The sequence below is a fragment of the Xenopus tropicalis genome, chromosome 8, assembly GCF_000004195.4.
Source record: "Xenopus tropicalis strain Nigerian chromosome 8, UCB_Xtro_10.0, whole genome shotgun sequence".
Taxonomy (NCBI): Eukaryota; Metazoa; Chordata; class Amphibia; order Anura; family Pipidae; genus Xenopus; species Xenopus tropicalis.
In genome coordinates, this window is record NC_030684.2 from 82,352,142 (window position 1) to 82,365,704 (window position 13,563).

Here is a 13,563-nt window from a genome sequence, read left to right on the forward strand (position 1 = left end):
AAAGGGCACTGTGTATGGGGGGCTCTGTGTATAAAGGGCACTGTGTATGGGGGGCTCTGTGTATGAGTCTCCCCTGTGTGGGGGGGCAAAACTGGTAGATAGTTAGAACTCACATATAACTCACTGCCTTCTCTCTATATTTGTATTTATATGTGGGAGTTGCTATATTGTTTTCCTTAGGTAGTACAGTATGAGGGTATAGCACATTTGCATCTGATCCCACCATTTCAACTATATAAAAGGAGTTTTTATAGAAAACAATGGGGTGTGTTAATTGGGGCGTGGCCACAAAAGTGGGCGTGGTCAAAAATTTGCCGCGCTGCACGCACCAATTCTTTTTGGCCCTCTTTTCGGTTTTCAAATGTTGGGAGGTATGAAATATAGCGTTATAGGTGGCACTAATGTGATTCTGATTGGCTGTTAGCCTGCAGAAGTTTCTGTTTGGAGTTAAACTGTGTCTCTGTGCTTCCAAAATTTGCCTCCAAGCCAAACTTGAGGCCACTGGGAGCAAGCCACTGGTTGGGGATAACGGCTCTAGGCAAATTACAAAATATACATGCATCTTGCATCATTTAGATACCTGTCTGATTGTGTATGGCCACCATAGGATCTTATGCTTCTATTGCAAAAACTGAGGCCAGAAAAGCAGCTAGCACTATTTTGAACATATTATGCTCCACTCGTTATTTTTTCCACATCAGTAATAACATCTTTGAGAAATACAGTGAAACACTACTCACCTCACTCCTCCCACACACTCCTCTCTGATGACATGTGGGGTTTTCCTGGGTATTTTTCACCTTGTCCCCAATGTGTTTTTGATTTTTTTAGCTGACATTTATAACATGTTTCTGTCATGTGACTTCCAACTCCGGTCCCCAGACACCAAAACCACGCGGAAAGGTGACAGGGAGAGGTGGCTGCGTCATGGGTGAGAACCTTGCGAGAGAAGAACCAGAGGAAGAAACGTAAAATAGACGTGAAGACTGCAAAGGAAGTACAAGTTCACACAAAAGGGGCAGCAACTGACAAAGGCTCCGATTCCCCTGAGAAACAGGAAAAGAAACCAAGTGCAGAGAAAAAGTTTGACGGACAAAGCAGCCTCAAGAGGCTAGGGGGGACATGCAACAAGAGCCTGATAGAAATGAGCAGGGCTACTGCAGCTCTCCCCCTTCTAGCAACAAACAGGTAAGCCAAATGCTCTTAATCTACTGTGGCCATAAGAACACCAGTTGGATATGGACTTTTATTGCCTCTGATGTCTCAGCCTTTCTCTCATGTCACAGTGCATATTCCATTTGATACCCCAGGATCTATACAGTGTAAAAGCCTGCTATTCTTATAGGTCTATATTGATTAAGGGGTGGTGTTTTAATTTTAAGCCAGAATGTTAAGGATTCTTAAAAATGAAGAAATATCACAGAATTCATTAGGTATTATCAGGTCTTGTAAGAGCTGATGCACACTGCCATTTACTATGTTAATATGGTTGTAAGAATTTTTACCACTGGACTGCAAAATTACAGGTGCATTGTACACATTGTGTTTAATTTTGTCTACTGAATGATGTAATAACACTAATTCCTGTTGGTATAACCACATTAAGTGATGCATGTAATCACCCAGATGAATGATATCTCACATTGTATTTTTCACTGTGATAACATTATTACCTTTAAAGGATAAGTAGGATAAAACAGTGGGGGTGCCAATATGTTGGGTAGCCCCCAGTGAGGCAAATCACTAACTTTGCCAGCAAGGATACTTTCTTGAAGAGCACTGCACTGTACTGCTATTTTGATGCCAATAATTCAATATCTCCTGGGTCCACTGAGCAGGTGCACATGCTGAATAGTTAACTCATCATAAGTTATTGTGGCTCCGACATCGCGGTACTTCAATAAAGTATCCTGTACCATTGTGTTTTTATGGAACAAGTATACCATCCCAGGCCACAAGATTTGCCCTACTTTGTTACCCAACATATTGGCAATCCCCAGTACTCGTCTGTAAATGATCTCTATGGCATGTCATACATATATTTTTTGCTCACATTAAACTGACCAAGTGCTTGTACATTAAAATCCCAGACCATGTTGGCAAATGGGGATTGTAGCACACATGTACTTACCCTTACTATGTACAGATCAGTACAGATTATCATTAAAAAATCCACACCAGATGCCTGATAAAAATTGTTACCCACTTTTGCAACTGCCTTTTTCCAGTGTGGGGTCGGTGATATAAAAGGATAAAGCCTGCTGTGGAGTTTTCTAGTTAATGCTAGTCTCTGATTATTTCTATGTGACATCAAGGATTTTAGCACATATCACATCCTATCATACATAATAGTCTTCATGCAGTCTAACACTCTCTAGTTGCCTTCTTTGTAAGGATTCTTCAGACGACACAAAGAAAATTCAGAGAAGAGAGAAAAATAGGATTGCAGCACAGAAAAGCCGCCAGCGGCAGACACAGAAAGCAGACTCTTTACACATTGTGAGTATGCAGGCAGAGTGACTCTTGTATGCTCATTACTGTACATGATTCTCTGCAGAATACTGTACATATACCATACTGTAGACCAAAATTCAGCACCCTGGAATTTACTTTTTTGAACTGCAGACCAGTGCAAATTTGTAGAAGTGATGCAGTGTGCTATGCTGCCTGATTTTCATTTATTTATTGATCAACAACTTTCTGTTTGCATCCTCTCTGTATGTAGCAAATCTCCCTTTTACCTCCCATTACAGGAAGACACCCCCTCCCCTCCAAACTCACAGCCCCCTCTCATCTCTCCTCCTCCCCCCCACTCCCCTTTCCTGTAAACGGAGGTTTGGTTTCTGCTGCTGTATTTTGTAAATTTAACATAACAAAGTGCAAAGGTATTTTACTATTTCTATCTTAATGTGAGCTATAGCCACTACATTTACTTGTATATCATATATATATATATATATTTATTTATTTTTTTCATTTATATAGCACTTCTTGTAAATGTAATACAATAAAACATTTAGGTAAAAGGTGACAAGACCAACCCTTAAATACGTTCATGACATATGAGATATAAATGCGATACAGTAATAAGTAAGCCAATGTGATATTTTATCCTTGAGACATAGAGAGAGTGTAGGGATACACAGTTACTTCCTCACACTGCACCATCCACAGTTGGTTCAGTGGGGTTATCTGTGGTGATTCCCTTTGTATAATGATTACAGCATCAATTTATGCACAGTTTTGATACCTACTGTGTACAGTGATCTGCACAAGATACATGATGCATGTTGTACTGCTGTTTGAAATGCAGACTTCATGCTACTCTCTGTCCTAGTGACCTACTTTACATTATACTTCATAATGACATGCTTACTACATGTTTTCTAAAAGACAGTTACTGTACTTTAGTTCTGTAAGAGATACACATTTTATAATTTGCTACATATACCTTTAAATACTGCTGTGTGGGAGATGTGCTTCTGTGTGACAGATAAATATGATCAGGATTTTAATAAACATATAAAGCAAGTTACCCAAAACCTAGCCTATTACTTTTTGTAAAAAAAACCAAAAACAATTGATGCAAGAGAGCATAAGTAAAATGTGTTTTCTTAGGCCATGGGTACACAGGGAATTTGCTTTGTTTCTCTCAGCCTGCATTTTTTTCTGCATAAAAAACGAAGGCTAAGAGAAGCTAAGAGAACGCTCCATGTGCCCATGGCCTTAATTTAATATGCTTGAACCTGGCCGTTGACAAATAATAAATCTGCCACTAAGTATCTACCAGTGATCCCTAGGTATTGTACCTTAGTATGTACCTTTTACATATACTGCTGTGTGGGAGACAGCTACCCGACATAATGCTCTTTATCGCTCCCTGTAGAAGATATGTACTGTATATACTTCTTTGTGAGTAATATCTGCTGTATATACTACCTACTGCACTGTGGAACATACCTGTTCTATATACAGCTTGGTGTAAGAAAGCTATTACTCTTAGTGGGAGATATCATTTTCACTTACGTGTCTCTGAGAGATACATTTACTGTTTTTTAATGTCCCCTCTCTGTACAGAGCTTTGTGGTACATAGCTATTTTTTTTACTGCTGTGCAGTGGGGAGCTGTTATATTCATTACTCTATTGAAGATACTTGTACCTTCTGTACTAACCTGAGGTGTTATTGTCTGGTTGCAGGAGAGTGAGAATTTGGAACGCCTGAACTCGGCACTACGTGGAGAAATCAGTGGCCTGCGAGAGGAACTCAAATACCTCACATGTGTTCTAAGTACCCATCAACCTGTTTGTGTCCTTGGCCCAACAAAGCCTCAAGCAATCCTCCCACATGTAGGATCGACCCGCTACCAGCACTAAAGGGGACAGGGACAATGATACTGCACAGTACAGTAGCATACTGCGATCAAGAACTGTGACATGTTTAATATGCTCTTGGGCTTATCATTACATGTTGGGTTTTAAGGTGAAAATGAAAAGTTTGATCTCTAGAGGTGATAGAATGTGCAAGTGCATGTGTTACTTCTGTTGTAAAATACATAAATATGCTAAAACACACATATATATATCTTGTGTTGGGCAATGACAGTGGTACCCTTTCAAATTAGCCATTACACAGAGTTTAATAGTATAAACACCCAATTAAAACTGTGGCCTGGGTGTTTAAGGCCCAAACCACTCGCTTATAAAATGGACAGTTCCAACAATATCAAGCAGTGACTTCTTTTAGTCTGTTAAACAGGTTGGAACTCACCAGAAGATGTTGGTGGCACAGGTGCAGCAACCCTGAGCCTGTAGCAAGGGGAGAAATACAAAACACCAAAAACTTACAGGTTTGCTTTCTAACAGAACGCTGACCTGGTACACACATACTATAAGAAATATGCATAAGATGTATAGATATCATAGAAAATGCTAAATATGTGGCAGTAATCCATAGCAACCAATTAGTGATTAGCTATTTTGAACCAGATGCAAGTAGAACATTGGAATCAAAGAACTGATTGGTTGCCATGGGTAACTGCCCAGATAAAATTTGCCCAGTGTTTATAAATGACCCCGGGTGTATACATATATAATATGTAGGTTTGTATTCAAGCCTTTATATTTAAGTATTTTATTTTCTTGTGGAACTCGCTCAGGCGTTTTCCTTAAAGGAGAAGGAAAGGCTAGTAAAGTGTTAATCTCAAGCTGCAGGCATACCTTCAGTTCTCTCAATAGTGCCCTTAAGTCTCCCCATATTTCTCCCGTTCAGAAGATCAGAAGCCAAACAGAGAAAAAAAACGCTGAGCAGTGTAGAGAAGATTCCCATAATGCCTCGCTTTTTCCAGGACTTGAGGACTCGTTTCTACAGGCAGCGCATGGGCAGAGAGCAGAAGCGTCCGGTTGCCATGGCGACGCAGCATTGCCGAGTTCTCTCACAAGCAGGAGGGGGAAAGGGGGGGGCGGGCTGGTGCTGCGAGGGAGATTGTTTGTGGCAGGAGCAGGGGTATGTGGAGCTTGGGGGGGTTTGTGGCAGGAGCGGGGGGTTTGTGGAGCTGCAGAAACAGGAGCAGGGAGCCGGCTTGTGCTTTTCAGCCTATACAGACATGCTGGACAAGATGGCGGCGCCGTTCACTGAAACAAGCATGTAAGTTCTAGTATGTGTATCTCTGTAAATCTTTCATTAGGCAAGCCAGGAATATAGCGATTTTACACAGCAATAGTAATACTTTTTAATAGTGTGCTTAATAGATTTTGCCTTTCCTTCTCCTTTAAACCCAACTACACTGAGGCACTGTGCAATTAAGTACTAATTTTCCTAGTCGATTCCAGGACCACTGTGGTGGATTTCTGATCAAGATAAGCACCCTGACACAGATGAAATGTAGTCCTGGTAGAAGATGTACAGAATGTAACTTGTGCTCAGTGTAATTTGAAACATTTTAGGGATGACAATATGATGTATCCCTTAGAAGCATGATGGTTCATTACTAGTGTAGAGAATGCAATGGTTTGGTACACTTATCAACAGTGTCGGACTGGAACCCCAGGTGCCCACCAGAAAACCTTAAACTATAGGCCTACTCTCCAAAATGTTTTTTCTCCTTTCCTCACACAAACTCTTTATTATCCTAGTCTCTTTTATTTACCTGCTAGCATCTATTCTTCCATTTTTTCTCCCTTTTGTTCCCATTTAGAAATAGGGAATAACCATAAAGCAGGCCAAATAGTCAGGAGCAGGAGGGCCCACTGACACCTGGGCCCACAGGGATTTTTCCTGGTATCCTGGTGGGCCAGTCCGACACTGCTTATTAAAGTCCGAATTTCAGATATTAGTAACAATAGTTTCTGATGTGCATTAATTGTGCGAAAATTCACATCGTGGTCATACGAAAAGTTACGAAATGTTCGTATCAGAACAATTGTAAACGGCGCAAAAAACTTTCTGACTTTAAACCTTCAATGCATGATTTTGGAAGCCTCCCATAGGATTCAGTGGCACTCTGCAGCTCCAAACTGGAGAAAAGAAAGTCTCAATACCGAAGCTTGAATGAATTACGAAACTTTCATAGCAGTTGCAACAAATATGATTTTGTTGCACAAATTGACAAAAAGCATGAAAAAGTTGCGTAAATTATGAAAATGTTGTGGAAAATACGCAAAGTTCTGTAAATCAGAAAAAATAGGAATTTTTCCCATTCAGACCCAATTGTACTTTGATAAATGTGCTCCTGTGGTCCTTGTGGTTGTTGAGTAATTAGCTGAAATCACAAATTACAGTTTCAGTGTTAATAGAACATATGGTGCTTATAAGTTTAAATAAACGGTGGTTATTTATACCAAAAAGGTTGTGTCTTGTGCTATTGGGTATTGTATGTGGCAACAAAATATGGTAAATAAAGTAGAGTCAAGTAAACCCCTTCTGGCACTATTCCTGTAGGCAAGAACATACTTACTCATGCCTCCCTACACCTAATTTAACCTCAAACAGCCCTTCTGTAACCTTGTGCAGATGGTTTAAATCTTGCAATGCTCAGGGTTGTTTTAATGGTTTGGCAAAATGGGTACTGCCAGGGCCTACCCTGACAGGGAGCCCACCATTTGACTTTGAAATAACATTTAAAAGAAGCATACTTTAGAGATAGCAGACCCCTTACTTCAGTAAGCTGGCATGGATATTTTAATTTATTTGTTTTTTTCCTGAGTTGCTCCCATTTTGTCATTTTGAAAAAAATAACAATCCTAATTGCTTTTGATTAGCATGTAGTACATAGGACCAATGTACAGGCCAAAAAATAGACAAAAAACACCTCCATATGTAAAAAAAGACACAAAGTATGTCCAGGTGTAGTAACCTATTGCAACTAAAACAATATTTGCTTGTTAACAGGTGACCAGTAAATGGTACCTGCTGATTGGTGGGTATAGCTGATTAAACCTGTAGCTAACTTTGCACCTTTTATTACATAACACCCTTTGAGATAAGTTTCATTATTGCGTTATTACAAATTTTTTACAATCCGTGCTAAAAATGTAATGTTATTATAGTGCCGTGTGGATATGATTTACAATATATTGTGCAATATGTTAATAGAACCTGAAGAATACTGCAATTTTTTTTCTGAAATATGAAATCTGCCTATAACTTTTGGAAGGGAAGGCTTACAGTTTTTATTTTTGTTTTATAGGTTCCTCAAAACATCAAGCCTTCCTTTCTAAAATGTATGGGCAGATTTCATGGAATAAAACAGCTAAGGGGTGTGAAGCTAAATGTATAAATAAACTCAAAACAATATCTGCCTTGGGATTCAATATTATTGATCTCAGTTCTTTTATTCATGTTGATTTTATATATTTAATTCATAAGTATTTATTACATTTTTTAAATTATTTGAATAGGGTTTTAAGATTTTCAGTTAGACACAAGCAATGAAGTGGTTAATTGTGAAACTATAATAAGGAAGTGCTGCTGGCTCAGTATCTGTATAGCCCTGATGACATGAGTGCAAGATTTATGAAATGCGTTGGGTAGGATTCTGTTTATATTTTATTCGTAGTATTATATTCTGATATTTTATCAGTGTGTTGCAATAATAATCCAATTCTTTATAGTGTCTTTGCCTGAAATCTGGACAGGTTTGGAGAGTGTGCCTCTTGTGGTCTTTTGTCTCTCAATTAGTACTGTAGTGGGAAATTATTTTTTATTTCATTATTTACAGCTGAAACTAGACAAAAGAACACGGGCCTAACTAAGATACTGTATGCATGTTTAGGACTTATCTTTCTTCTGGGGCCTGCTGCACCTATTTACTACACTTTGGGGCAGATTTATCAAAATGTGAGTTTAGAGCATAATACATAAAAACTCACCCATGTTTTATTCATTCCTGTGGGATTTTTTGAAGCATATTTGTGAAATGGTGAACTCTAACTTTCACCTATTGATAACATACCTCCCAACTGTCCTGATTTGTGCGGGCCAGTCCCTCTTTTAACAGCTCAGCCCGCAGTCCCAGATTCTTACTGAAAAGTCCCTCATTTCTCTTTGATCTAAAAAAGATACAAACTTAATTAAAAATAGCTTTTCAGAGAGTCCAGAAATTTTAACAAGCTATACCTGCACTTATATACTTATAAATAAGTGGGCTTTTAGCAGAGAACCCAGAAAGCCACACCTGCACTGAGATACAATTGTAACTAATAAGCAAAACAGGTCTCTTGGGGGAACTGAGACTTGCAGCTTAAAGGAGAACTATACCCTGGGGCGCTAAAAGCCCCCTTAACTATCACTACCTTGACCCCCCAAACCTCTACCTTATCACATAGTTCCTAAGTTTAAACACTGTCCCTATTGCTAACCCCTAGCTAAAACCGCAGTAGCGCAGCAGCGTACCTGGCAGACATCTTCTCAGCAACCGATGACACGTTGAGCAATAGCCAGATGAAGCCAGCTCATCACACATTATATGTTTTACATGCAGTGACCTGAATGTTACTCAAAGGGGAAGTTTTTTTAGGACATTTGTAGCCCGCAGTAGCATAGATTTATCATGGAGGACTAATCTTCTAGCCTGCCATCACTTGTAGAAGGGTATCAAAAGAAAGGATGTCTGATTATTTGTGCTTTGATTACCTTCTAATCTTTTTCTACCAATTGCAAATGTCTTTTACTTAAGCTGTTTACTATAAGCGGTGAAACAAGAGAAGAGGCATGCAAGTACCTTGTATCTTCACCCCATCAGTGCGATTGGTGAGCTTCACTATACAGCCTTCTCATTCTTTTGGTTTATCTGTTGCTACCCTGTCTTATTTACTGTACAGGTTTTACATCAATAGAAACATGGACACATGCATAATGGTTGAAAAGTAAAAAGTAGAGTTGAGGTCTCATTTATGAAAGAAGTAAAAGGTGCAAAATTCACATGCAATCCCATGTGGTTTTTCCCACAATGCATTGTTATTTTGCAGAATTCACAAAATTCACAAATAACAACAAACAGTTGTACTGGTAAAATCATGCAAATTTGCATTTTGCTTCCATAAATATGGGTGAGAATTTAATTGCATAATTTCTGGGGCATTGCCAGTAACAGCATTATCTTATGCGATGTATTCAGTGACAAAAATCAGATATTTGCAAGAATTTCAATACTTTGCACTACACCTTGTACTACTTGTACTGGACTCCAGGGGTAGGTCCTGGATGACAGGTATTTTCCCCTTTATTCGGGTACCTTTAAGGTGCACAGCAGGACTAATTACTGGGAGTTCAATATGGGGTTGGTATGTTGGTATGATGTGCATGTGAGGACTGCACTGAAAAAGAGTGTGAAAATCTCTCTCCTGTTGGAGGATCAAAAAGCTGGCTACTTTAGGTGAGCTAAAACCCTGAGTGGGAAAACCAATTCCTTTACTGTGTTGTTATACCTGAATCTGCTGTTACTTTATTCTAAAGAAAGACTGTGTTTAATTTGTTGTTATACTTGCTGAAGACAAATCTTATTTGAGTGGATATTTCTGGATATACAGTGAACCTACCTTTTTTTAAGGAATCTAGCACTGCTTGGAGTTTTGGCAGGTGGGATTCCCAATCAGTACTGAAAATTACAATGTCATCTAAGTAAACTAATGTGAACTTAAAGTGAGGGCGCAATAATTTGTCCATTGCCCGTTGAAAGGTATATAGGGCAGTCTGAAGCCCAAAAGGCATCCTTTTATACTGAAAATGCCCTACTGGGGTGGAGAAGGCAGTTTTCTCCCTAGCCTCTCTGGTTAGAGGTATTTGCCAATACCCTTTAGTAAGATCAAGGGTGGTGATAAACCTGGCTGGTCCTAACCTCTCAATACGTTTGTCAACCCGGGGCATAGGGTAGGCATTGAATTTGGATACCTCATTCAACTTCTGGTAATAATTACAAAACTGTATAGTCCCATTGGGCTTGGGGACTAGGGCAATTGGACTTGACCAGTCACTTGGACTTGACTCCTCTATGACCCCAAGTTCCAACATTTTCTTTATTTTATCCGAGACTGCTTGTCTGCAAGCTTCAAAGATGCAAAATGGTTTTACACAGACCTTTACATTGGGCTCAGTGATAATGTCATGCTCTATGACATTGGTAAGCCCAGGTAAGTCAGAGAAAATATCTTTATTCCTCTGCAAAAATTCCATAACTTGTTGAGTCTGACACTTTGACAAGGCAGAAGCGACTTTTATGCTATTTGAGTGTGATCCAGAAATAAATGGACATTTATTCAACTGCTGTGTTGTGGCCTTAGTGCATGGGCGATCCCTTATCCCCCCCACATTGTAAATAAGCATTCCATTCTGAATTGAAATTTGGCAATTTTGTAATTCTTATTCTGATGATATTCTGGTATATGTATGACTTTATTTTAAGGCTGCAGTTGTGGCTTCTTATTTTACAGCAAAATCATTATCAAAAGCTTAACAAAAAAACTTAGCTGAGGGAAGGGAGGGGTTTGTTTATACACATTGTCTCCTACTTCCAGGCACATTTCAGTAAGGCTCCATAACCACCCCTGTCTCAACTTTCGAGTCTACAGAAAAATTGCAAGAACTATAACTTTGTCAAGCAGCACACAATTCATGTGCTTGCCTCAGTTGTTGTCTCCAAGGCAAGTCAAAATTTCACTGTAGCAACAATAGAATTGTAGACTTTGTTTTTCTGAAGTTGCATGAGGTTGCCTGCAGGAGGAAAGTTTGCGTGACCTTGTTAAACCAAAGCAACGCATAAGCCTTTCCACCAGTGATTCCCTTTGTTGTGGTGGAAAAGCATTTTGGAGCGGTTAGTCAACCACAGTAGCAGAGATCTATCTTGGGCGACTAAATTGCTCTGTGTGACATTAGCCTAAAAGTCCCCATACACGGGCCAATTCTAGCTGCCGATATTGGTCCCTTAGACCGATTCGGCAGCTAATCGGCCTGTCTAGGGGCACTACCGATGGGCCTGCCCAACGGATATCTGGCTTGAAATTGGGCAGATATCAATCGGGCAGGTTAAACGATCGAATTAGCCTGGATTCTCCCGATATTGCCTACCCATAGGTGTATGGGCACCTTAAAGGAGTACATCATGAGGGATACTTTTCTCCTGCTTTATTTTCATAATTTATCATTCTAGTCTTAATAAAAAAGAAAGTTGATATTTTTCTTTTGTGGAAAACCCTGTGGATGATGGCTTATTATCTACTTTCCAAAGTCATTGCCATGCTTTATCCACAATGACTGAGGCTACCCAGACTTCCGGCCCTCCTACCTTATACCTCCTGACCTTTGTGTGCCTATTTTCTAGACAAACTGGCCATCCAGACATTCAAAAAACCTTTAAAGGAGAAGAAAAGGTAAAAGAAAGGTCTATGTAAATACAGCTATAAGCACTCAGAGTCCTCCATCAAAAGAAACACAGGATTACTTTTCTCCTTTTTTGTAAACATGTTCTTTGGTATCAGACTTCCTCTGTCAGCAAAATCCTTCATTCCAGGTCCAGAGTCTGTGCAGCTCTCTTCTATCTCCCTTCTCCCCCCTCCCTTAAGAATTAATACAACTCACTCCCTTAGGAATGTGTAATCTGAGCTACCAGCCTCAAGAGCTGCAGCAGGAGGTTAGGAAGACCAAGCTAAAATGGCAGCTGCAATCTTAAACAAAGAGAAGGAGCTTCTAGGGCTCAGAATAAATAGTGTTCTAGCTTGCACTAATGTGGAAAATCTATTGGCAGTAAAATGCCAAATGACTTTCCTTCTCCTTTAAAGGAGAAGGAAAGGCAAAGTCACTTGGGGGTGCCAAAATGTTAGGCACCCCAAGTGACTTTAATCGCTTACCTTGTACCCCGGGCTGGTGCCCCTGTTAGGAGAAAACAGCACCAGTCCAGGTTACCTGTAGCGAACGCTTCCTCCTTCCTACTCGCGCTGCTGTTGTTTGTCCGGGACAGCCGCATGCACAGTAGAGTGAAAAGCCAACTTCTCTGTTAAAGTTCGGCTTTTCACTCTACTGTGCATGCGCGCGCAGCGAGACAGGAAGAAGGAATCGCTCGCAGCTACCCCGGGCTGGTGCTGTTCTCTCTGAACAGGGGCACCAGCCCGGGTAAAAGGTAGGCTATTGAAGTCACTTGGGGGTGCCTAACATTTTGGCACCCCCAAGTGACTTTGACTTTCCTTCTCCTTTAAACTCCTTTTTCTTTTTAGTTTGGCGGCCTTAAATTAGAAAGGATGTATTGTTCCTCCTTTAAAGTTTCACACTTACTATGCAGTCTTCTGCAACCAGTACCTTTTTTGTACTATCATCATTTGGGTGGTTATCAATTGCTTCAGTAACATGCAGGGTCGGACTGGGAGGTCAATGGCCCACCGGGGCTTCCGCCCCAGGGACCTTGCAGGTGCCCCTACCGACCGTGTCCCCTAATTCCCTCCTCCCCTTGAAGGGGCCCCTCTGACCCCTCTCGCAGGGCCCCTCACCCGACGTCCTCCCCCGAACGAGCGTAATTTAACGCGTCGGGGCAGGAGTGGTCGGGCAGGAGGAGCGCAGGTAAGGGTCGGGTCTAGGCCGCCGGGGTCCACTAGAGCCGGGGCCCACCGACCGTGATAACATGGCCCAATTTATTTAGTTATGCAAGTTCTTATGTGTTGATGTACATTCCCAGCTTTGTTTCCAGTATGTTTTTTTTTCATGCCTGTTGAGATTGTTTCCAAAAAAAGAGGGTCTAAAGGTGGCCATACACGGTAAAATATATGCCCACCTTGGGTGGGCAATATAGTGCTAATGTGATAATTCGGCCATAGGGCCAAACGATCACATTGCAATGTTTGTTTCCATTTTAATGTCATTGGAGGATTCATGTACTCATCATTATCATTACCATTACCATCATTACCATATAATTTAACTCTGGTGAGTGCATCATTACCACTACCATCAACATTCTGCTTACTTGCTTTGACGTGCGGTATAATTTACTCTCGTGAGTGCATTAGCTCACCACATTTAATCGGTGGAGGAATTTTAATTTTTTTATTTTATTTTTCATTCACAATATATTTATTATGGC

The 13,563-nt window shown here is 40.3% G+C and overlaps 1 protein-coding gene across 1 annotated transcript; it reads left to right on the forward strand.

The window, feature by feature from the left end:
* The first annotated feature begins 361 nt into the window (after nt 1-361).
* batf (basic leucine zipper transcription factor, ATF-like) lies at nt 362-5,189 on the forward strand. The gene is made up of 3 exons (XM_002938591.5): nt 362-1,188; nt 2,395-2,499; nt 4,199-5,189. The coding sequence occupies exons 1-3, from the start codon at nt 1,123-1,125 to the stop codon at nt 4,373-4,375; spliced, it is 348 nt and encodes a 115-aa protein (XP_002938637.1). The 5' UTR covers nt 362-1,122; the 3' UTR covers nt 4,376-5,189.
* Nucleotides 5,190-13,563: the final 8,374 nt, after the last annotated feature.

Bases quoted from the DNA above. Each gene is read 5' to 3' on its own strand.
- batf (XM_002938591.5), top strand. From the start codon at position 1,123: ATGCAACAAGAGCCTGATAGAAATGAGCAGGGCTACTGCAGCTCTCCC. The intron at 1,189-2,394 runs GTAAGCCAAATG...CTTCTTTGTAAG, and splicing joins CCCCTTCTAGCAACAAACAG to GATTCTTCAGACGACACAAA. The intron at 2,500-4,198 runs GTGAGTATGCAG...GTCTGGTTGCAG, and splicing joins AAGCAGACTCTTTACACATT to GAGAGTGAGAATTTGGAACG.